This window comes from Mastigoproctus giganteus, chromosome 11 (genome assembly GCF_048544385.1).
Source record: "Mastigoproctus giganteus isolate SK-2022 chromosome 11, ASM4854438v1, whole genome shotgun sequence".
Lineage (NCBI taxonomy): Eukaryota > Metazoa > Arthropoda > Arachnida > Uropygi > Thelyphonidae > Mastigoproctus > Mastigoproctus giganteus.
In genome coordinates this window covers 36,445,171-36,470,739 of record NC_143585.1, presented here as the reverse complement: position 1 = coordinate 36,470,739, position 25,569 = coordinate 36,445,171, and the positions used below count along the sequence as shown (strand labels likewise).

Sequence of the window (25,569 nt, the reverse complement as noted above, 5' to 3'; positions counted from 1 at the left end):
TTAGACGGTCTCCCGCGAAGGGTGAATGGTTTTCTCTCACGGAAACTGTCGTCTAGCAAACAAGCAAATCGAACAAAGATTACACGCAATTTACAGACAAGATGTAGTGACCCCCCCTCATAGCCTTAGTTGCTATGGCGCTTAACACAAACAACAACAATAGTCAATAGAGGCTGACAAAACTTGTACAGGGCCCACATTCAGGTCAAATGACAATAGAGTAACCGAAGAGCCATTTTAAAACGCAAAACTCGTGTTACCTTGTAACAGATGGGAGATATGGAATCAGACGACCGAATTGGACTACTCCTGTCAGCAAAAAACAAGGAGATAAAGTTATACTGATAGTATGACAGATGCGACCAGTCACCAACCATTTTAACATCTACGGGATCAAGCTGGAAGCAGGTCTTCGGGGAAGAGATTCGTAGCCATCAATTTGCAATAAGTGTGGAAAGCAGTTGAGTCGTAGCTATTAGATAAGCGCACCTAATATATTGGCCACACAGTGTATATACACTTGCTAAAATAACTGATAGTTTAAAATGTCATTGCTTACATGAGCTTTCCAGATGGATGAATGGTTGTTGTTGTTGTTGTAGTAGGGTTTTAGGAGCATCGGAAAAAAAGGCCATATAGGTTTGTGTATATTATTTGAAATTACGTGTGTTCTGTGGTCGATTTTCTGTTTGCTGGATGAAAAACCCGAGTTTCCGGGATAAAAACCATCCTATCCTCGCCTGAGACCGACTAAGTCCATAAAAATTTCTCACGTCATCGACAGAACTCGAACTGAAGTCTTTTCCCACCAGTTTCGTCAGGACAGCGAGCCTACGAACTGTACTACCCAAGAGGGCAGAAAGATAAAGGAGCAAGAGATAAAGGGCAAATAAAAAAAATGAGATAAAGACAGAAAAGAAAAGAGAGGAAAGGAGGAAAGAGGAGAAAGAGAAAAAGGTGAGATAAAGAAAGGGAGCGATAAAGAAAAAAGAGAGAGAGAAAAAGAAAAAAGAAAAGGTGAGATAATGAAAGAAAAAGTAAAAAGAAGAAATAAGGAAAGAAAAACAGGGCAGGAGAAAGAGAAAAAGCAAAAGAGCGATAAAGAAAGAAGAAAGACAGAGAGAGAAGGTATGAGGAGAAAGGGGAAAAGGCGAAATATAGAAAGAAAAAGAAATAAAGCAAGAAAAACAGAGAAAGCGAAAGAAAAAGAAAGTAAGAGAGAAGGAAAGAAGAGAATGAGAAAGAGAAAAAGAGAGAGAGAGATAAAGAAAAATAAAGAGAGAAGGAGAGAAGAAGGAAGCTAGAGGGAAGGGGAGAAAAAGAGAGAGGAGAGATGAAAGAAAAGGCGAGGAGAGAAACGACAGAGAGAGAGAGAGAGATTAAAGAGAAAAAGAATAGGAGAGATAAAGAAAGAAAAGGTAGTTATAAAGAAAGAGGAGTGATAAAGAAAGAAGAAAGAGAGAGACATAGGGTCTTTTTCATCCGATGTGGGGAGTACGGCGATTCTACCAACTCTGCTACCCACAAGGGCATGGATGGATGCCAGATAGTTGGATTTTACTCTATTTGAGTGCGTTATCCCAGCCATTAAGTTGGGAAAATTATATCGAAACACTGATGTGGCTAACACAGAGACCGATCTCAACCCAGAATTAAGGCAAAGACAAGACAGCTTCTTCGTTGTCAAATGGCCCATAAATTTTGGTAGTATAGTTTATATTGTCAATCATTTATGTGATTTTTTTGTCACAAGAGTTTTGCGATCAACTTTCTTGTTGCAAAAGTTTCTTCTGAACATTTGTTATATCTTAGGATAAACAAGATTAGAGAAAAAACAAGAGAATAATATAGGAACACTGCAGTGTTTAACACAGAGCACCGATCTCAACCCAGAATTAAGATAAAGACAAGACGGCCTCTTCTTTTTCAGGTGTCCCATAAATTTTGTTAGGGATGGTGTATCTTGCCAATTCACATAATCATTTATAAAATTTATTTTATCACAAGAGTTTTTCAACCAACTTTTTCTTTCAAAAGTTTTTTGAACATTTGTTATTTCTTCTGACAAACAAGATCGTTATCTTTAGAATCCCCTTTAAATCTTTTTGCAAACCAAGCTAGCGAATCTTGAATATTTCGATATTTATGTTAATTAACCTCAACACTCCAAAAAATACAAACTAAAAATTTCACTTTTCGTTTACAGATTTATTCCGAAATTCTAGAACAAAACTAAGCCAGAAATTTCTAAGAAAAAAAAAAAAAAAAAAAGTGAGCGCCCCGGTTGTATCCTTCATCTTCACAAAAATTGATCCACCTGTAGATCCTCATTTCCAAGAGACGTCCTTCGGTTGTCTCCAAAATGTACGTCTCTCTCTTGAGCGAAGTAATCAGAAAGGAAATCGAAAACGGATGGTGATGGATTTCAGATGAGAAAGGATGCGAGTGGAAGTGTTTTCCACAAAGCCGAATACGAAAATTAGTGTCTGTCTGTCTGTCTGTCTGTGCTAAGCGAGTTTTGGAGTAAGCTTTACAGATAAATGTTTCACGTCCGCCATTATTTTATTATCATTTCGGTCCACAACTGCGTTTCTGTAAGAGAATTCAGCGAGGAAATAGTCTTTGTATGTCATCGATTGCTGGCTATGTTTGGAAATAAATGGCGCAGAAATAATAGAGAGAGAAGTGAATTGGCGACCAACATTTCCAAACGCAATGACACATAATTTAACTTGGCACTTCACTTATCCGACATAAACGGTGATGAGGAAACAGCGAGAGATTGAAACGTCTCTTTAGGAGGAGAAAAATCAGACGTAAGAGTTTAATATTTCTTTTTGTTGTATTAATGACAGGAAAGGGAAAGGGAGAAGTACTGCTTTATGACATAATCTGTTGATATTTATTACATTAATAATAACATGTTTTTGTACCTTCTGCGATATAAAGTTGGCAATATTTGCTGATAGTCACTTTGGAAAATGGCAGCTGTTCTTTCAGAGTAAACGGCGCGGAGTGAATAATGAAGTATCATTTGATTTTTGCTGTGAAGGAGTTGAACGAACTGAAAATTCTTGTAGAAGGCGAGCACACTAGAATGATGGTTTTGTCATCGTGAAAACAGGTCCAACGGGCATAAACTGTTTAGAAATCTCTCTCTTTAGGTTGCTAAACAAATACTGGAATGAAAAAAAAAATTGAAATCTTACCACGTCTTCAATACGGCCCTTATCCTGCACCTTCTGATTTTCACATAATAAAACAATGTAATTCATAAAAGGTTGCCAGTTTTTCTCATAAAGTTTTTCTATTGTGGTAAATATGCGTCCACCAAGATCCAGTCATGGTATGGTGGATGAACTAGTGCTCCACCATGACAAATATGCAAAAGAATAATCAAATATGACTTTAAGCATCCGTCCTGATCAGTCCAATCCTCGGATCTCAATCCTATTCAGAACGAACTAGATGGGTGTTCTCCCACACAATCTTCTGCTCAATCACTCCAGGAATTTGTTGTTATAGTATTTTAGGGACATCGGCGACTTAGGCCACATTGAGCTGCCTATATTATGTCTGTAAATTGCGTGTGTTCTGTGGTCAATTTGCCTGTTTCCTGGACGAAAAACCCGAGTTTCTAGGAGGAAAAATCATGCCATCTTCGCTTGAGATCGACTAACTCGGCCACGTTAAGAAAAAAACAAATATTCCTCGCTTCATCGATGGGATTCGAACTCGGTTCTTTTCCAACTGGGGCAAAGAGGACGGCCATTCTACCAACTGAACTACCAAGGAGGTTGCAAGAATAATCCAGTTTCTCGAGTTAGAAAGTGATACCTTGACCCCTTACTACGACGTGTTTGAGTAGTGATTAGGACAATGGCGGTCCATGTTAGCAATTTTTCGCTATTAGTTCATGGTCCTAATACAGGGCCATGAACTAATAGCCATGAAAATAAATGAATATGAATATCTTAGCTATTATTTTAAGGTCCAAGACCCTCCTTTAAAGGAGTCTTAAAACATGCTTGGTATTTGTCCATTCTAATACTAATACAAACATTTAAATCGATCAGTGAATACATTCTCGTGTACTCACTGACCGATTTAGGTTGTTCAAAAAGTACACTTTTTGAATAACCGAAGGGATGTTCAAAAAGTAGTGGAAATACTCAGAGTGCACACAGTAGATTTTTCACTAATTTTTACATGGTAAAATACTTTCTCATGAACGAGAAAGTAAAACGAACCACGTGCTGGAAGTACATCCATTGCTGTTCAGTATTTGAAATCAGTAAACATTTGAAGTTAATCTTTTGATAACCATATATCTTTGTAAGTACCTTGTATATAACAAACGTTCAACTTTAATGCAATCTTTCTTTGCAGTGTTAGCTACTCGAAGCCCAGATGTTCGTCTCGTTGTACCAGCAGGAAGCGCTGCCACTCTACCATGTCCAGTTCACAGTAATCCAGATAATCTTGTTTTTAATTGGTATCGTGACAGGATTCCTTTAGACTTTACGGGTCGGTATCAAGTGTTGAGTAGTGGAGCACTGAGGATACATGGTACTGCGGGAAAAGATACAGGAATGTACGTCTGTAAGGCTGAAAATGGGTTTGGAACTGAATATGTCAATGTCACACTCATAGTTTTAGGTGAGTAGGACATGGTCATCTTATTAATGATTAATTCATGTCAAAGAGAATTTTTTTGTTGTTAATAAATTGCATAAGGACTATCGATCGATAGGGGCTTTGGAATTGTTTTCTTCATTTTTTTAAAATGAAGATGTAATAAAAGTTTTTGAACTTTCTTCAGTAGATCATTGCAAACATTGGTATGTAGTTAGTGAACAGACGCGTTAGAAATCTTTTCGGCCCAAAAAGCAAGCTGTTTAAAGGATTTATAATTATCCTATCTATATGCAAGTTGAAGGAACTGGTTAACCAGAACCAAACGCTAAGATCACACATCTCAAAAGCCCTCTTGTAAACAGACATGTATGCATAGATGTCAGGGTTCAAGGCTAAGAACTTCTATTAAGCCAATCCTATTCATCTATTAGCTTCATTCAAAACCTTATAGTCCAAAATGTAGGTGTATTTTTGAAGATTTGCCCGGGAAATTGGCTTATATTTATAAAATCCTATTTGCATATCGATAGAAGTTCTGTTAAGTTTTAACAATGTATTTTTCAGTGTAAACTGAAGAAGACATGGTAATTTTGACCTAAACGTCAATAAATGTTGCGATTTAGTTTAAGAGTATTAAAATGCAACCTTTTTACATTGACACTCCCTTTTCTGGGAGGTATGTCATCATTTATCCCCCTGAAACTCCGGTTTTTCAACCCACAAAGGAATAAAATTGATAAAAACGATAAGCAGGGGATACATGATGTCTGACCCACCTTTCTTCGACTATGTAATAGTCAAAAACCATCAACAGTATCATCATCTTGAACAATTCGTTGTGCCAAACCCTGGTAGTTCGGCGGAATGGGCCGCTCGATACCATTGAAATGTACTAGAACTGCAGGTCAGGGCAGGGCTATCTTCCACTTCTGCAGATGAACTGGGCTGCACTGAAGGAAGAATGAATACAGATTCTTGTTGGCTGAGAACTGAGAACTTGTCGAAATGGTTCCCCGATGAATCGATGCTGTTATTGGGGCCAAAAATGATACGACACCTTATATTATTAGACCTCTTTTTCATCGTATATTTTGCCTGTATAAATGTGTACAAGGTTTCATCAAAAAGTTCGGTGAACGTTGCAAGAAGTGATTTTATTCAATGATAAACGTTTACATTGTTAATATGTTAATATTCTTCAATATCCTTCAATAACCTTCTGCAATCTCATGCTTATTCCATGGTGCATGCACTAATCAAACATTTTTGGAAATCTTGTGAATGCTTTTAGGTAGTTCATTGCATTTACTTAAGTTTCTTGAATCAAGTCGTATTCGTTTCATGTCCTGTTTTAATTTTGTGAACAGCCAAATTTCGGATGGTGTCGCAGACCCACTTCCTTCTTCGAATTGAAGAAGGAGATGAGTCTACGACAGACGAGAAAAACAAACTTCACCCAAAGCAGCTTTCCACTAGATTGGCGCGTAACAACAAGTGGAAACTGATGAAAGCATGCTCAAAAGATGTCATTGTAAGAATAGCTCACAACCTATTAGCTACCGCTATGCGTGCAAGAATTATAATTTCATTTTCCGAAATTTTTTATCAAACCTTGTATATATATATTTTGTGAGCTAAAGAACTTGGAAACTCATTGGAGAAGGAAACCAACTCTCTCCACGTGAGATGGGCCAACTCATTCCTCGATTGAAGTATCCTTTGAGAGCTCCTCAAGTTCGTGATGGGATTTGAACTCACGCGTCTCCAAACGAGCGACAAGTGATAAATCCTCACAGAGACACCTTGTTAGACAGCTATTTAACTCCGTCTCAATAAATCAGTTGTTATAGTTTTAGAGTTTGCGATGAGGCAACACGGGCCATGAAGATATTTCAGTGTGTAGATATTTCACACTGCGACCAACTTAATCGGTCTCGGACAACGTTTGCTCAAAATTAGTTCGCTGGTTGTTGTAGGGTTTTAGATGCATTAGCAACTTAGAACATGTCGCACCATACATAATACCCACACATTACTCGCTCCCCCCACACACAGATGGTGAGAATTTAAGTTTAAATCAATTACACGAGGAATTTTTAGTCCTTTCTCCCAACATGACTGAGTAAGTCTGTCGCAGGCGAAAACAGCGTGATTTTTCTCCCGCAAACCCCGGTTTTTCGACCAGCGAATAGCAAAGGGACCACAGAACTCACACAATTTACAAACACAATACATACCCGGCGCAATATTGCCTAAGTTTCTGCTGTGCCAAAAAACCCTACAACAATAATTCATCTCCTTTTAATAATTACTTTATATGTACATATTTTGTTTCATAAGCTAATTTCATGTAAGCTAATTATAAGTAAATCTTCCATGTCAATGATTCCATTTCATGTCCTGACAATTTTTTATACCGCCTGTTCTCCTTTCGTTTGTAAATTACGCTATCCGTGGCGATGTAAGGAGAATGCAAATGCACCATTCAAAGATTTTCCCACCTCCTGATGACAAGTTTCATTAATACTGCGAAGAGAAGCTTAATTTGTGGAAGTCCCTGGCGCAACGACATTAATTCACAATGCAGTGAAGATGGAGTGGTCTCTGGCTGCTTTTCTCGGTGCTGTCAACGTCATTGGACTGTCATTAACAAAGCGAATAGGATAATTAAGAAGTACCATTCGACAGCTGCAGAGAAGTTGACATCGAAATCTGCCCTCTCTGACTGATAACGTCTCGATCATTTGGAGCTCTCATCCCTCCCTCCCTCCTTCTTCCTTTGTCAGAAGCAATTTTACAAGTGTCCTAACACAACTAAATTGCCAGAATACGTTAGATGTAATTAAGATGCGTAATAACCGGCAAAGAGATCTCTTGAAAGAAATTATTTCATTCAACAGATTCCACGACAAAGGCGGTATTTCGTTATTCTAAAGAAGAAACCCGATTAAGTTTTCTTTCCTTAACTGACACAACAAATGACGTTATTCTAAATTCGTTTCCAACGAGAAATTAAAATGTTTTCTTAATTAAGGCGTTCTTTTAAGAATGAGATAGTATTAGATTAAAATAAACAAAATATTTCTGGAACGGTGCTGCACTGCTCCCATTTTCGAAGGCCAAACTATTCTAGGAACGTGCCAGCACACAATATATACTGTTCTAACAAAAGTTATTGAACACCCTCCTGATTGCAGGAAACTGTGTATGATTAAAATATGCAAATCTTTTGGCCTATAATGTTGTTTTGGAGTAATAGGGTTTTAGGAGCATCGGCAGCTAAGGCCATATTGCTCTGTATATGCTGTCTGTAAATTGCGTGTGTTCTGTGGTCGATTTTCTGTTTGCTGGAAAAACTCACGGTTCCAGGAGGAAAAACCAAGCTACCATTGCCTGAGACCGATTAACTCAGCCACGTTATGAAAAAGGTCCATAAAAATTCCTCTGACTTAGTCCCTCATTAGAAGTTACAGTATAATCTGGAACACGTTGGGATTACCGGAAAGACTTTAAGGTGGATCACAGGGTGGCTGCAGAGCAGATGGCAGAGGGTTGTGATGAGTGGCTATTCTTCAGATTAGCGTAACGTCAAAAGTCGGATCCCCCAAGGATTGGTTTTTGAACCACTGTTGTTTCTGATTTTCATAAACGACATCAACGAAGGGAGAGGACGTGATGTAAAAATTTGCAGACGATGTAAAGATTGGGAGAGTCGTCAGTGATTGGTGCCAAGCAGCGTTCCTTCAGCATGCTTCAGGATTGTCAGAAAAGAGAGCTATGCTTTAATGCAGCAAAATGCAGGTCTTATACTTGGGGAATAGCAACCCCAAAATAATTTATATTCTTGGTGGGGTCGAATTAAAAACAGAGGAGAAAGAAAGAGATATGAGATATGAAGTTCTATGAGCTGTGTAAACAGGCGACCAGGAAAGCCAGTGGTGTTCTACCTTTATGGAACAGTATGGATAAGCGTGAAAACCTCATCTAAAAAAAAAAAACAACGACAGACAACCCGCATGGTTAGGTCAGAAAAAGGGTGACCTTTTGCAATGTTTCTTAATGGGCAAAGTCGGCCTTACTGCGGAACGATTTCAACTATCACCATTGTAATCACGAAAATAACAGTACAGTACCACTAAATTTATGCATATTATAAATGTAAGTTTTTGTGTTCAAGTGAAGCCTGGACTTCATTTTTACCCAATCTGAATCAAAATTTAATGGCCACTCGTTGCTCTGTCATTCTTGTCAAGTCGACTGGACATGACGATTTGGTGCTCAGATACAAATAGATTCGTTTCCTGTTGATCAATCAAGTTTCGAATTAAAAAAAAAACAGAAGTATTTTATTTTTAAAAGTTGCGCTTTGCCGGTTAGGATAGTGATAGCATCGCTGCTTGTTTAGACTGTGGAAAAGACATCGGATCCGGAAACTGGAGTTTTTCATCCCACAAAAATAAGGAAGCTAACCATAAAATACACACACACACACACACCTTACAGGCAGAAGTTCCATATCTCGTGACCTTAGCGAGATTTCTGAAACACCCATCCTAGCCCGTTCAATTTTACTTTTTGAATTCTCTGGATTTCAGTGTTTTGGTCCAATAAACTACGGTTATTGGACCAAATGATGAGTTAATTAGCATCGTTACAAGTTTTCGTTTAAAAGTCATTAAGCCGAATGTAAAACTAAACATGGACTGATGGTGTAGGACGGGAGGAACAGCGCCCAACAGGAAGTATTCAATTAAATTGCTTCGTAAGTGTAATGAAGTCGGCCAGTGAAAGATAAGATTATTACAACGCGCGCATAAATATAACCCAACTTCCTTTCACGCCTGGTAATATTCGGACAACAAAAAAAAAAAAAAAAAAAAGAATTCCACTTTCGATGTAAAGTTAACGAGAGAAAAATTATTTACCCCGGTACGTTTAATAAGGACGATGGAAGTGTCACACAAACACGAAAGTCTTTCTAGATACCAGAAAGCTCATTATGAAAGAGGAATAATCTGGTAAGCGACTTTGCCACATTAATCATGCTATTCATCCTAAAAGAGATCAAAATCAGCAACGATGTTCGATGTCTTTCAGAGACGCTAATGACTTTCTCAGATACCCGGATGTTTATGACAATAGGGAAGAGACAAAAGTACCATTCGTGTTTGGGAAATGTAAACACATTTAATATTAATGAACAAAATTTTCAACTGGTAAAATGGTTATTTAAATAATTACTCATTCGTAGGAATCCAATTTCGTGTTTTTATTCTTTATAGATAATATTATCAATGTTAAACATTAAATAATTAGAGTAAGAGAATCTTTAGAAAGTGCAGGTAAAATTATTATTTGTGTAATAAAATACTTAACTGTTCCAGAAGACGTTGGGAAAAGTCCAGTTACTATAGAGGAGACTTCGACGATGGTAGATAATATTACTACTGTCAGCCCAGAAAATATAAATGGAGGTGAGTGTTAAGTTTACTTTGATATTCAGTACTTAATTACATGGCTGCCATTGGAGTAAGTGGTTGCTTATTAAATTTCTATCAGTCACTTTCACGGTTCATGACCCAAACGAACTAAAGTTGGTTGCCTTAGCAACCAACACGTGAAATATGACTGGCATTCCTGAATATATTAATCGAGTAACCTGGTAGCATACAATTTATAATTAGAGAAATTCGTACCGAGGCTGGAAAGCCTAATTAATAAATTATTATTATTACTAGAGAATGTTCAAAGAATGAGCCGATGCGTGTTTCTTTCTTTCTTTATTTATTTTTTATTTCTCAAATAATAAGATATTTGCTTGCTTGTGATTTATGAAGTGCGGTATTAAAAGCATGGATGCATTAACATGAATTTATTTGCTAATTAAATAATCTCTTATTATAATTAATTAACTTCGTTTTTTTATCGTTCCCATCATACATTTCTTTTATTTTTCTTTTTTGATCCGTTTCAATTGTAACGGATAATATATTATTTATCTAAAAGAAGAAAAAAGATAGTAATAAGATATAGACAGCAGAAAGGATTGTAATGAAACAACGAAGAGGCAAACAGACAGAAAGAGAAAAACAAAAGAAAAAAAAAAAGGAAGTAAATAAAGTGAGGGAATAGAGAATAAGAAAGTGAAAGACAAGGGAGGATAGAAAGAAAAATAAAGAGAAAGGATAGTAATGAAACAGCGGAGACACAAAATACTAGACAGCGAAAATGATAGAAAGAACGAGACAGACAGACAGTGAGAACTAGAGAGAGAGAGAGAGAGAGACAGAGAAAGAATACTATTCTCTCTATTCTCTTTATATTAATAGGAGAGAATAGAATACTAATACTAGTATTAGTATTAGACATATAGTGAAAGCAAGCCATAGGCCTCTGCTACACCGACCAAAAAAAAGAGAGACAGACAGAGACAGAAAGAAAGAAAACATAGAAAGAGAGAGGGGATTAGTATTAGTTATTAATAGCAAATGATGCAAGGAAGCAAGCGTGAACAACATGAGCCAAAAAAAACCCTTCCCATTTCACCTATCCATCCCTTCCAATAGTTTGTCTAGTTCTTCCTTGTTGTTCTTCCACAACAACAGATGAAAGTTTTTTTTTTCAGCAATCAACCACCCACTTCCACAACAACAGATGGAAGTTTGCTTCAGCAATCAACCACCCACTGGCTGAAGGTAAACCTCTACACATCTGTTCCAGCACCTCTATATCCCTCCTAAAATGAAGCATCCAGACCTCATTTTTTTTTTAGGAAAGTGGAACAGAAAGAAAGAGAGAGACAGGATAGAATAGAAAGAGAAATGGGTGATGGAATAGAAGAGACAGACAGAGGAGGGATTAGAAAGAAAGAAAGAGTGCTTGGGATTTTCATTAAAGAATGTAACAGAGTGAGTGGCTTTCTTTTGGAGAAGAATAGTGTTCCCTATAACTTTTTTATAAGCATATAGCTACATTTTGGCGTTATATACAATAAATAGTGAAGGTTCCAAAAAAAATAATTTTTTCTTTTAAGATCCAGTTTCTTGATTTACAGTATTTTATTTATTTTTTTAATCAGACATTCGCCAGTGTAGTTGTATCCTCTAGTCTTTAGGGGTTAGAAGATACAACTACACCTTTCATAAATCTATAAAAATTAAATATTAAACTGAGGTAAAAATTAAATCTAATTTCGTTGTATTAAATTAATAAATAATCTCATAAATAAATATTCCACTTACTGATTTCATACAATCGATACAAAAGATCTACAACGCTACATTTAAATAGTTTAAGGTTTTACCACTAGATGGCAACAATAGTAATGTTAAATGTAAATAGCAGAGTAACCATGGTAACTCATAACGTAAGTGGGAGTGATTGTTTTAATAACTTACTTTCAAAATGTATAAGACTCTAGGGCAGCAAGAACTTCATTTCGCCATTCCATTCCAATAATTTATTTCTAGCGCATTTAAGTAATGAACAGAATGAAGTTATTTGAATAAAATAGAACGAGCAGCAGTAATACAAAAATCATTGCAAATGGAGTGCAAATAATTCAATTTTTATTGGTTTCATTATGCGATAAAAGACATAATTCTGAAAGGAAATTAGATTTATAAAAAACAGCTCCTTTTTTTATTTTAATATTTCTTTTGGGATTGTGGATGATTTTTGAACAATATTAACCTCTCTCTTTCTTTTTAAGATTTAAATAACGATTTCGTTACCTAATGCAATTCGTTCTGTCACAGGCATTGATGAAAAGGCGCATGCGCACAAGCAGAAAGTTGGTAACGCATTTTGGTGAATATAAACACGTTTGAATATTCGTGTTTTGGCACGTAATTGGACTGCCTGTTGGTCTTCCACGTTATGTAAATGGTCCAGATCAATATTATCCGGCTGTTGCGCTCAGTCTGTTTGTGTGACTAATTAAACTGGCTGCGATCGCCTTCAGCAAATTAATGAACTGTCCTTTATTATGGTAGTCATATCAATTATGCTTATAAATTGTTTCAGAGAGGTCACCGAGGAAGATAAACCTTGTTTATCTCTGAAGCAACAGTATGAAGAAGCGAGATAATTCATTTAAATATCTCCGGATAATTAACTTTAATAATTAAATCAGAAGATTATTAAAATCAAAAAAGAATCGCATTATTCCAGCTTTATGGTGTTCACCCTTGTTTGTCTTTGTGCCAGCAATGTTCAGACGTTATCTTTACGTCGAAAAATTGATGTAAAAAGATAAATTACGTACCATGGAGAATCTTAAAGGATCTACTGTATCTCTTTGGCTTCCCCCTATTTGTAAGGGTGGGACACTTTGCTACTATCATCACGTTAATGGTACCTGATGTACGTCAAAAGAACGACTCGTAAAAAAAGAAAATGTTTCACTGAGTGGGTGTATTTGTTTCCCAAAAGAGATAACATTTTAGACTAATGTGCCTAAGTGAACGCTGACATGTAATCAGATAAGAATTTTGTTCTCGATTTATTTTCTTCAAACAAAATTACTAAGTAAAGTACGGTATGTTTGTTGCTTGATGTGTTCCTACCCCCCCCCCCTTTATACCTCGTTGTGATAATATTTCATTGCTAAAATCATCCATTCTGAAACGTCTTATCTATTTTATCTTATCCAATGTCTTATCCAACCAGCGCATGGCAACAAACATAATATCCAGTGCTTCAGCTACAATATACGCAATATAGCCTATGTGATATTTATGGAAAAAATTAAATAATAAATTTCTATTAGTTGAATTTCAATGAAATTTGGGGGAACTCGCAAATCGTTCTAAGAGATGAGTTATAAAATTTTATGGAAATACACCCACTGGTAGTCGAGTTCTTACATGCGGACGGATACACGGACGGCAAAAAATAATAATTGTCCGATTTCTAGTGGTTCGATTTTAATAAAATGTGGAATGATCCGACAAATCCCTTTAAAAGATCCAAATAAAAAATTTCATGAAAATTCATCCATTGGAAGTCGAGTTATTACATGACTGTATTTCCAATATCAATGACATTTGGAATCGCTCGATAAATACTGTATAAAATTTCATGAAAATGCGGCCATTGAGTTTGTTACATGCGGACAGATGGACGGATAGATATGGTGAATACATATATAGTAACTCGCATAAAAGAAAGCTTCTTATCAGGGAGCAAATAAATATTGTTTTAAAACAAAATAAATATTATTTAATAGATAAAAAATAAATAATAAAAAACAAATAAATATTAATTTAAAATACTATGACAGTGCCTCCTTAAAGTGGAATTTTTTACGTTCTTTTTTAATGCTTTATATATAATGTTACCATTTCTTATAAAATAACCAATATTTATTTATTTCCTTTTTTTTTTTTTTTATTCATTCAATATTTTTCGTTCTGTTCGAATTGAATTCTGTATTTCGCTTTGCTTTGAATATAAACATTTTTTCACAAAAATTTCTTTCTTTTTATCATATCTGTGTCCTAATTACCATCTAAATCAATATATGTTGCCAGATTGTGAATAAATTGGCTTGTTTTTATAGACTACTATATCAGAATGTTTATGCAATGCGCAAACATTTAATAAGATGAAACTTTCCTCCTCCGATGACATCTGTCAACTTATTTCTTGAATTTGTTTTTTTTTTTAACCAGAAATTTCCATCTGCAAATATAAACAGTTTCTACCTCATACATTTATACAAGTTTGTGCCGATAGCTGTATCCATCTTTAGAGATGCTTCCATTTCAAGCGTTCGACAAATATGCCTGTCTTGAAATTGCTTATATCACCTACAGAAAGTGATTCCAATATCTTGACAGTGTAATGTATGTGGTATACCATTTATCAGCACCACTCTCTACCAACTGGGAACTTCAGAAAAGTCAGTAAGAGACTCGTTAAAAATATAGTTATCTTGTACAGGGTGTTTTTTCAATCGCTCATATATATCTCCGGTTATACTTGAGGGAACAACATGTCATTTGGTTGACGTGTACTGTAGATTGAATGCTTAAGACAGATGGAAACATGCATCGTGTGCATGGATAGCTGCTAGTACAGTAAAGCCATTCACTTCCTGAGCAAGCCATGGCGTTTCCCCCTTAATAATCATGACTGCTATTATTAATAATTATGATGGTTATTATTAATTATTTCTACCATTATTATATGGCGTTCGCACTAAATAGTTAACGAAGTTAAGAAACAAAAAAAGCTCAGCCCTCGTTAGATGAATAGCATATATAATGACTTCTTTTTTCTTTTGCAGCACCTCCAAAATTTACAGACACAAAAAAATTATTGACCACAGTGGTCAACCGTACGGTGGGTGGCTCTGTAAGATTTCGTTGCTTTGCCAAAGGAAATCCCCGCCCACAGGTAATGTGGCTGAAAAATGGAGTGCCATATATGGATAAAGATGGCACGTCTACTTCAAAGTCCAAGAGATGGGCTCTACTGTTGCGTAACCTCACCATAATGGACAGTGGGAATTATACATGTCATGTACGTAATGTCCATGGATCCGTGAATGCAACTTTTCTTCTGAAAGTTGTGGGTAAGTTGTTACTAGGATGATTATAACGCTTTTAGTACAAGTTTTTAGAATTTTACTTAATTTTAAATAATTGGAAGTGTATTTTCCCAAAGAACGTTTTAAAGAAGACGTAAATTCACAAAGATAATCAATGTAAAGTATAAAAGTTCCAAAGGTACTTCACACATTTATAAATATATGAGATCTAACAGTAAAGTTCTAGGACTGATTTTTTTATCTTCCTAGATTTCGCTATTAAAGGTATTTTTTACCCTATCCATCATATTGTGTGAAAGCGTAGAGTCAATCGCTTGTGTTTTGCAGCCGTACTGTGAAGTTAGCAATCATATGTGGAAGAAAAACACATTTTGAGCCAAGATGTTTATCACATCAACTTGCAAAATAGACGAAAACATGAAAAAGTTGGCTTTCTCTCTCTCTGGAGGAAGGACCTTTGCCAGCCAGAATGACATGGGCTGATCTGAACATGAATAGCAAGATTGTTAGATCGATCGTAATGGTTCCCAAGAACTTTGATCTATTAACAAAATGAAAGGCATTCTGGATTAGTTCTGACAAATCAGTTTGTTCAAATTTGTTTCTAAAATAGCTTAAAGGGCAGGAACTCGTTTTGCGTCTGCAATAGCAATCCACAGCCAAATGCCTTCTGCAAGGGCCTTCTGCAATAGCAATCCACAGCCTTCTGCAAGGGCCTTCTGAAAGATTCCACCGAAGTTGGCAAGTATTATTACTATTACGTGGTATACCCACTCACAAAAGGCGATTACTTTGAAAACAAACACAAATCATAATTGGTAAATTTACAATCCACTGTTACACTCATTTAATCCTGGAACTTTATAGTTAGAACTGGAATAAGCATCTGTTTGTTATAATACATGCGCCAAGGCAATGATGATCATGTATCAGAATATTCTGTTTGTAAATTGTGTATCTTCTTTGGTATACTTCACTCTATCCAAGATGAAAAACCGAAGTTTTGGAATTTTGTTATCTGTTAAAATTTATTTTTACTTCTTATCAGGTAGAGCTGGATTTCTGTCGTACAATAATTTGTTTTATTTCTAGGAAATGATAGACCAGACCTTTCACTGTTTCATCCTCTCAACACTACAGTAAAATATGGAGCCTCTGCTACTTTCCAGTGTCGAGTGCGAAGTGAGGCTCCTCCTAACATCCAGGTGGATATCGATTTTTTTTTGGTTCTCTTGATATTTGTTTCGTAGTGGCGCCATTAATACTAACTGCAGTTAAACTTTCAAATGGCATGCTTACAACTTTACATTACAATAAAAAAAATAATAAACATTAGTATTTATTAGTAGTACTATTAGTATAATGCTATGGTTATAATGGAGAAATTACGTGGTTGTAATGGGCCATTCACAAATTACGTAATTCTTCGTATCTCTGGCTTCGGCCTTCCTACTCGTTGTTTGCCAAAGTTAAACTCATATTATTTCTTTATTTTTCAAACAAAATAAATAATGCGAATTCCTTGTGTTACATCATTTGTGAACGGCCCCAATGATGATTCCACGAATTACAAATCAAGAATGAAAACAGCAAATCTAAAAAAATCATAGCCCAGAAGATAGCAATCTTTTAATGAAAATTGGAAACTAGTGAAGAAACAAGTATGAAAATAAAGTTAGATAACGTACAGAGCATTTCTTGCTAAGGTCAAACATTCGAAACATAATTTCATTTATATACAGAGTGAACTGGAAATTTTAAAGGGGGGGGAACTGCCGACATTCTATTGGTCCGATTTGGTCCAATTTTAATGAAATTTGAAAATGTTTCGACAGATTTTTCCAAATGACCGAAATATAATATTTCATCGAAATCCATTCACTGGTTGCCGATTTATTAGATGCAGACGGACAGATGTGATAAAGACAGTAAGAACTTTAAGCATTTGCGAGGACGCTTAAAACAGGTGCCCTCAATGAAAAATTGCTATAACCGAATCAAGAAAGTACTCATATCACAGTATTTGAAATATCAAATTTAAGCTGCCACTAAAAAAAGAAAAAAAAAGGTCCTCATTGTTGTGCATATGTCATTTAGAATTTTTCTGAGGAAACTACTAATGCCGTGCTGTCATACATGTAAACTGCTTGATCGATTTTTCTGGATGAAAATCCTTAGTTCAGGGAGAAAAAAACATGAGTCATTTTACAACAGTTTCTGGAAGAAAAACCCATAGTTCCTTTTAGGAGATCGACTAACTTGGGCAGAGTGTGAAAAGAGCCCATTAATTCCTTCCGCCTCAATGGAACAGAATCCAGTACTTTTTTATTTTTTATTTTTCTTAAGGTATTCATGAACGGCTTTCATAATCGCTGCGCTAGCCTGTTAGAACATGGACCTTTGTTAACTGCAAGTTGTAATATCGGCTGGCCGTCCTAAAAAAAAAAACAGGTTTCAAGTGCTAACCTCAATGGCTCCATATGCAAAACGATTCCTTAGGGGTCGGAGTGAACCAGTGGCGAGAGTTGTACCTAAATGATGTCTGGACACATTAGCACCCCGACCAATCTCGTAGATGTAATGGACGATAAATCTTTATTAAACGCACATTGCAACTTTACCATCCGTTACATTCACTAAATATAAATTCTGCGATTTCGTTAGGTTTCTTAAATTGAAAAACTCAACGCAAGGAAAGTGATTTACAAGTATTGATGACATTTACATGAATTCATCTATTTTTTTTCCATACCCAATATGAGTTTTATATCATATATAACAATATAATTGTCCCAAAATATTTTTTAAGAAATTTGCCATCGAAAATAAGCAGTTCCCAAAACTAATCATTGATATCGATATAATATACAATCGTCTGTTTTAGTGGCTAAAAAGAATTGACAGTAAAGAACTGGAACCGGAAGAAGGAAGTGACGTGATTAAGGTTCAAGGAGAATATTTCCACGTTCTCAAATCATCTGAAGTACTCGAAAGACCAGATGGCTCTTTTTTGAACAAACTTCTCATACCACAAGCGAAAGAAAAAGATTCCGGGAAATATATATGCCTTGGTGCCAACACTATGGGTTACAGCTTTAGGAGTGCCTTCCTAACCGTTCTACCAAGTAAGTTTACAAATTTAAATGTTTACAATCTCATTTATTTATTTTAATTCATTAGACAACATTGTTTACTTCGATACAAAGATAAACAAGACATTAATGTACTAATATAATAAAATATATAATACGTGTTTTTTTTTAAGTTTAATTTATCTGTTGATTAAATTAATTAAAAAGACTTACGTCGTTAGGGGGCGTAGGTGAGTGTAATAATTGCCATAATTGCAACGCGCACGTAAAATCGATTAAAACAATATAGTAGTAAAATATCATAAATTCTTATTATTAAATTTGTTCTAACAAAATCTTAAAATTTTAAATAAATGGAACAATCTAATCACGAAAAGGAAATTTAATCGAAGATAAATTTTAATAATATTAAATAATATTTTGTAATAATATTTTGTGCCGATTTCCCTGAAATATTGTACTTTTGTGTTCGATTACTGTGGTGGCGTTTATGTCGTTTTTAACTCCTTTTTTTTCTGATAAAATACAGTTGAAGATAATAATTTATACGTTAAGATAATAATTATTTGAAGAGATTCGGCTTCTATGAATGAATAAATTTCTTGTACAGCGAATTATAGTGAAAACAGGAATCTAGATACTCATGCCATCTATTGGTGGAATTCAAAACTTCAATTACACCTTGATAAAATATTACTGTAGTTGGTCAGCCAAAGTTGGTTAATTTTGAGAAACATGGTCTTTTATGAGCTAAAATAACAGGGTAAGTTTCCTGGTTATTTATTTATTTTATTTCAGCGATTTTTTAATAATATTTTCTGATTTTGATATTGATTGATACTAATATTAATATACAACACTGACATTAAATTTGGTTTGTTTATTATTTACTTCGAATGTGCTTATTGTCAGTATTTAAATTACTTCATTCATAACTCTGAAATTATAACTGTTATTTATTTCTTTTAAGAATATAGTGTAGAATATATTATAATTATTTTAGAATTATATGATTATATAGTTGTTATATATTTTAGAATAATTTTTGAAATTAATATTAATATAGAATTGTTTTCGCTGCTAGAGCGATGTCCCCTTAACAAAATAATAAAAAAATAAATAAAATAAAAAGTAACATACGCTTTGCAGACTTCTGTTTATTTTAAAAAATGTCAACACCCTGACAACTGTTTCTGTACTGCTGTCTTAAAAGAAATTCGTTAAATAGGTGAAAATAGTTTGCAATGAAGAGTATTAAGATTTTAAATTAATTTTAATTATTCAATTTTTATTTATTTTAAACTTTTACAAAAAGCAATACTTTTTATTTTTATTTTAACAACAAACCAAGTTTAGTATTTGATTAAATCCCTTTTCATATTGTTCATTGTGCACTATAAATTTGAGTTTTAAATAATTATATCGAAAACAACCAGAATAATAATAATAATAATAATTTTTAAAAAAACTTTCCCAACCAGAATACTTTTATATCGACAGATCCCTTTTCCGTTTGCTATTTCTGGACAAGCCCTAGTATGTGCAAGGACGTCTGCTTCCAATTGTGATAAAAGGAAGTACAAGCCAGATAGAAAGAGAGAGAAGGGAATAGAAAGAGGGGGGTGCGATGCATCATTGCCGACGTCTTTTCTGACTTCCTTATTCCTCACCTCGTGTCGTCTACGAGTGATACTACCACCCTTTAGTCCTCAGAGCCCTGTCGCCACATATAAACTCTTTCGCTGTACTTGTTCGGTTCTATCTTATTTCGATCCATGACACCTTCCTTATCGGCCTCTAAAACCCCAGACACTCTATGGATCATTAGTCGGTATTTTCCGCTTCGCCTCGCGTTCGCCTGCTGGAACGGTCTCTTGTGACATCCCTATTTCCGGTCTTGTCGTATAGAAAAGAGTTGTATGGGATAGCAACATGTTTTGTGAATAACGCGGTTTTAAATTAAATTAGCGTTAAGATACCGTACTTCTGAAATGAGGTATGAGGTATTGAGGGTCTAGCGGCTCCTGGGATTTCTCCCATCTCCGCGAATGTTCTATGTATCGGTGACAGTACCCTATCAAAGCCAGAGATTTAGAAGTGTGTGGGTCATGAGTAGTGTTATATGTTGTGCCCATTGTTTCTCCGGCTTATTGGCCGCCAGGCCCCTAATGGGACCAGACGTTGCCCATACCTCGCCACGTGGAGGCTAGCCGGGTGTTACCATTGAGTCAATTGTACTCTGGCAGGTCCTGCCACTTACTTTCCTGGAATTTTAGTGGCTAGGACCTAAAATAAAATTGGAACGACCGCGGTTGATTTTAAATCACTTACATTAAAGCACTAATATGGGGTTTGACGCTGAAAGCCTGTTTCTAAAGTGCCTAAAAGGTTGGGCGAAAATTTTTGGTGTATTTTAAATTTGGACGTGTAGGGCTATACGCTGTGCAAGAAAAAGTGCTGGGAGGGGAGAGTGAAGGCTGGGGGGTGAAATAGGAAGAAGAGGGTCGATAGGGTAGGTGACCCCCAATTTTTCAGTGAGGCATGCCCATGCCCCACCAGAGGGAAGAAATGGTGTGGCAGGGAAGAGAGGCGACAGCAAGCCGTCACCTCCCTCCCCTGCCGGGAGTGGGAGTAAAAGAATTGCACTGCACAAGAGAGTGCAGAGCATAGAGCCAATATGGCTCCGTTGAGGCAGCAACTTGGAGTTTCTCTATCTTCGTTGGTCTTCTCTGTCATTGATAGCCATATTTTTCCTCAGCTAGGAACACTGGTCAGGTCCATTGTTGGTCTGTTAGCTATGGCTGTGGTTCTCTTCATCATGGAAAGATCCGCAGCTCCATGGGGTTATTCTTGCGATCGCTGGTTTTAGATGATTAGTAGTAAGCAGGTTCCTGGGCGAGGTTCTCCTTGAGTCATCTCCACGCGTGTTCTGTGTCTCCTTTTTTTTTTTTTTTTTTTTATCTTCTTCTGTAGATGGCTATCAGTGTTTTACGCCTACCAAATAGTTTTTGGGCATATTCCTTTAGCTCCCTGTATTCCTCAAGTGAGTCCAATAGATGTGATTCCAAGTTCTTGGGGAGGTAGTGTATTGCAGTGATCAGTCTGCACCTGAGGTCCTCATAATGGGTGCAATCATACATAATGTGCTCCCAGCACTCAAGCTCCCCACAGGCACATCTCGGATCCACCTCAATCCCCAGCGCTGCCAGCTTGGCTTTAAAGGCCCCGTGACCAGTCAATAAATAGGTGGTATATAAGCCAGGTTGAAACCAAGTTGGGGGACTGGGGTACATCCTGTCGATGTTCGGAATGAATTTCCTGGTGATATTTCCCTTATTTGAGTTGGCCCAACGCTCCTGCCAAACTTGCATCAGGTGTTTTTGCAGCCTTGTCTTTTCATTTTTTTGTGGTGCATTAACGTCCACAGTATAGCCATGGTATGTACAGGTATTCCTTTCTCTATGTGGTAGTTCATTCCCCTACGCATGATCTCTAAGTCAAGGGGAAGAGCTCCGGCCAAGACCTGCAGCGCGTGGGTACTGGTTGTCCTACAAGCACGTGTAACTGTCAGTAGGATTGTTCTTTGCGTTGCATCAAGGATGCGTCGGTTTACTACAGTTCCTGTTTTGGAAAACCATATTGCTGAGGCGTAAGTGATGATCGGTAGGAAGGTTGTTTTATAAAACAATGACAGGGTGCGTTGGTTTAACCCCCAGTCCCGCCTGACGATCCTAGCCACCAATCCAGAGTATCTTTTGATTTTGGCTCTGATATAAGTTAGATGGTGTTTAAAGGTAAGATTACCATCCAGTATAACTCCTAAATATTTTAACTGGGTCACTAATTTTATTGTGGTAGGTCCCACCTTTATTTGTGGCGGTCTACGTATATCAAGCTTGCCTTTTAGCAGGACGGAGGACGTCTTTGTTGTTGATATCATCACGCAGTGGGTTCTGGTCCAGTTTTGCAATATCAGCATTGCCTATGTGGGTAGTGATTTTTTTAAGGAAATTCATATGACATGTAATCAGAAATATGAAAAAGTGTAAAATGGAGTTTGTTTATATCAGCGCCACTGTTGGCAAAAATCAAAGTTTGGTGACAGGTATAACTGCACGCCAGACAGGTAATTTGTATGCCTGAAGCAGCTATTCAGAACTTTACCTCCCCCCATCTCGTAACTAACTATACAGGGTGTCTCAAAAGTACACGGCATAACTTCAGTAATGAGTTCCTCATATGTAGACAATAAAATATTTTATATCAACATAGTTCCGGAAATGCTTGGTTTCCAAGTTTTGAATGTCTGTCTTAACTGTTTACATCACGTTATAGTAATTGTTCAAAATGTCCACCTTCTGCCTGAATACAGGCCTCACATCGACGTCTCATGGACTCGCGAAGACAATGCCAAATTCCTGGCATGTTTCGTATTGTCTCACAACCTGCCACAATTCGATTGTGGAGAGTTTCCACATCAGCTACCGGAGTCGAATACACCAATGACTTTAAATGGCCCCATAAGAAGAAATCTAGTGGGTTTAAATCAGTGGGGGACGTGGAGGCCAGGCAGTTGGTCCACCTCTACCTATCCACTGACCAGGAAACCTTCGATTCAGGTAATTGCGGGCTAAGTGGCTGAAATGCGCAGGAGCGCCATCGTGCATGAAGTGTGCTTGTTGACGAATGATCAGTGACGTGTCGTCCAAGAAATCAGGCATGTTGTTTTCCAGAAAGTTTCTGTACGCCTGCCCTGTGAGTTTTTTTGGAAGTACATGGTACCCAAATAACTTTTCACCAAAAACATCCGCCCAGATGTTGAGGCTGAACTGCTGTTGGTGATGTGATAGAAGAATTGCATGTGGGTTTTCCTCAGCCCATGCATGCTGATTGTGAAAGTTTTGGATTCCGTCTCGTGTGAACTGTGCTTCATCTGTAAATATCACTAAGGCAGGAAAGTGAGGAGTTGTACCACACTGCTGCAAGAACCACTGGCAGAACACTACTCGCGCAGGGTAATTTGCTGATGACAATGCCTGTACCCGTTGCAGATGGTAAGGATACAGTTGGTGTTCTCTCAGCACTCTCCAAATAGTCGAACGTTGAACAGCCAGTTGCACTGCTATTCTGCATGTGCTGATTCCAGGAGTGGCATGCACAACATCCAAAATCTCCTCCTCTACTTCGGGAGTTGTAGATCTTGGTCGTCCTCTGTCGGCAGCACGAGGTGTAAAGGTCCAATGTTCACAAAGGCGGCGATAGATACCTTCAAACGTTTTCCTGTCTGGACATCTTCGTTCCCGCGCAGACTGGTATTATTATGTCAGTAGAAGAGCGTGTTCACAGGCTATTTTGCATGTGAGCGTTGAAAAACCCGGAATAACCCGCGGGAAAACACCCTACAGCCTCCGCCTGAGATTAGTTAACTGCAACCTGAAGTAAAGATGACTCGTTTGGAGAGGTCTGGGATTCGACCTATCCAAACGAGTGGAGGATAGCGATGTATCGTGCCAGCTAGGCCAAGACAGAGGGATTAGTGTTTGGTTAACAGCTTCTAACTCAAATTTGAAAAATAAAGGGAAAAAACTCATCATATGAATACTTGTCCATCAGATGGACTCTTCTAAAACCAAACTAACGCATTCAAAATAATGATTTATCAGACATTTGTTTGTAGAGTCGTTATTGTTGTTGGGTTTTAGGTGTATCAGTAACTTAGAGCACATTGCGCCGTATATAATAAGTCTGAAAATTGCTTGTGTTTTGTGGTCGTCCATTTGTTATTTGTTAGACGAAAATCCTAAGTTTCCGAGAGAAAAAAACTATTCTACCCTCGCCTGAGACCGACTAATTCCAAACATGGAGACCTCACCTAAAAAAAGATATTAAGCTTCTTTAAATGGTCCAAAGACGGGCCACTCGCATGGCGAGATCGGCCAAAGGGTAACAGTATGAGGAGACCTGATTGAGGTTTATAAGGCTCTGAAAAGGGTCAGAAAAATGAATAAAGACAGTTCAGAACTAGGGAGGCCATAAATTCAAATTGCAGGGAAAGAAGTTTAGACTAGATTGTAAGAAGTTTTTTGTTAATTAATAAATAAATAAATTTTCTGTTTATACTCCGGGACGACCAAACGGTCAGAGGAGTTTACTGGAGCAAGTTGCCTCTGCAGGTAGTTGAGGCTGACAATTTGAAGAAATTCAAAGGTCATCATCTGGATAGTTGCCTATATGAGGAGGAAAGTGCATAATTTGTATCTTCTTATCTACTTCTTTTTTTTTTTTTTTTTTTTTTTTTGACCGGTGCAGCAAAAGCATGTGGCTTCCTTGCATTACATGGCTAATACTAATAATACTGACTCAGCCGTTGTGAAAAAAACCCATAAAAATTCCCGCATTATTGACAGGATTCGAACAGTTCTTTTGAACCCGTTGTGGGGAGAATAGTGATTATACCAACTGTGCTATCCAGGAGGGCTGTTTGTAGAGATAGGGGAGTCAAAATACCACTGTTGAAAGCAATTGTGAGACAACACTTGGAACACTGTGTCTAGGTGTGGAGATCATATCCAAAAAAAAAAAGATATCGAGCTTCTCGAAAGGGTCCCAAGACGAGCAACGCCCGTGGTGAAATCGGCAAAAGAGCTTCCATATAAGGAAAGACTTCGAATATGTGAGCACTGCGTGCTTGGAAACTACACACCTTAGAAGGGATTTGATTGAAATGTATAAGACAATCAGATGTGAAAGTAAAATGAACGAGGGCGAAATTTTCACGGTTATAAATGAATTCAGAAGTAGGAGACATAAATTCAAATGACGAGGGTAAAGTTCTGAACGGGATTGCAGTAGTTTTCTTATAACCAGCGAGTTGTATTACTATTAGTAGTAAAAAATGATGCACGAAAGCAAGTTTATAAAGCCTCAGACTAAAAAAAAACTTCCACAATCACATGTCCATCTCATCCAATAATTTGTCTAGTTCTTCCTCGAATTTATTCAAACTGCCCACAATCAACCACCCGCTGGCAGAAGGCAAATTTCCGTACAACCATCAACCTGCAACCATTCTTCCTAAAAATTTATACCCCCCCCCCTTCATATTTGTAATCTGAACAAGTGGAATAATGCCATTAGCACTGAGCTTGCTCAATCCATTTAAATCCTTAAAAGAGATCACCTCACAGATGCCGACTCCAAACGCTGCAATTTGCAGAACTGAAGACTGATTTAGTGAGACCCCCCTTTCGTTCTCTTCACCAATCTCGTTGGCCTTCTCTGCAC

The 25,569-nt window shown here is 36.9% G+C and overlaps 1 protein-coding gene across 3 annotated transcripts in view; it reads left to right on the top strand.

The window, feature by feature from the left end:
* LOC150077908 (fibroblast growth factor receptor-like 1) overlaps positions 1–25,569 on the top strand; it is a 109,851-nt gene that overhangs the window by 80,271 nt on the left and 4,011 nt on the right. For 2 of the 3 annotated variants that reach the window (XM_090384719.1, XM_090384717.1), the window contains exons 3-7: positions 4,390–4,659; positions 10,023–10,112; positions 14,930–15,217; positions 16,286–16,398; positions 18,078–18,318. In XM_090384719.1, the coding sequence (XP_090240845.1) occupies positions 4,390–4,659; positions 10,023–10,112; positions 14,930–15,217; positions 16,286–16,398; positions 18,078–18,318 (1,002 nt within the window). The remainder of the gene's footprint in view (positions 1–4,389; positions 4,660–10,022; positions 10,113–14,929; positions 15,218–16,285; positions 16,399–18,077; positions 18,319–25,569) is intronic. The other variant, XM_090384718.1, reaches the window with a different exon arrangement.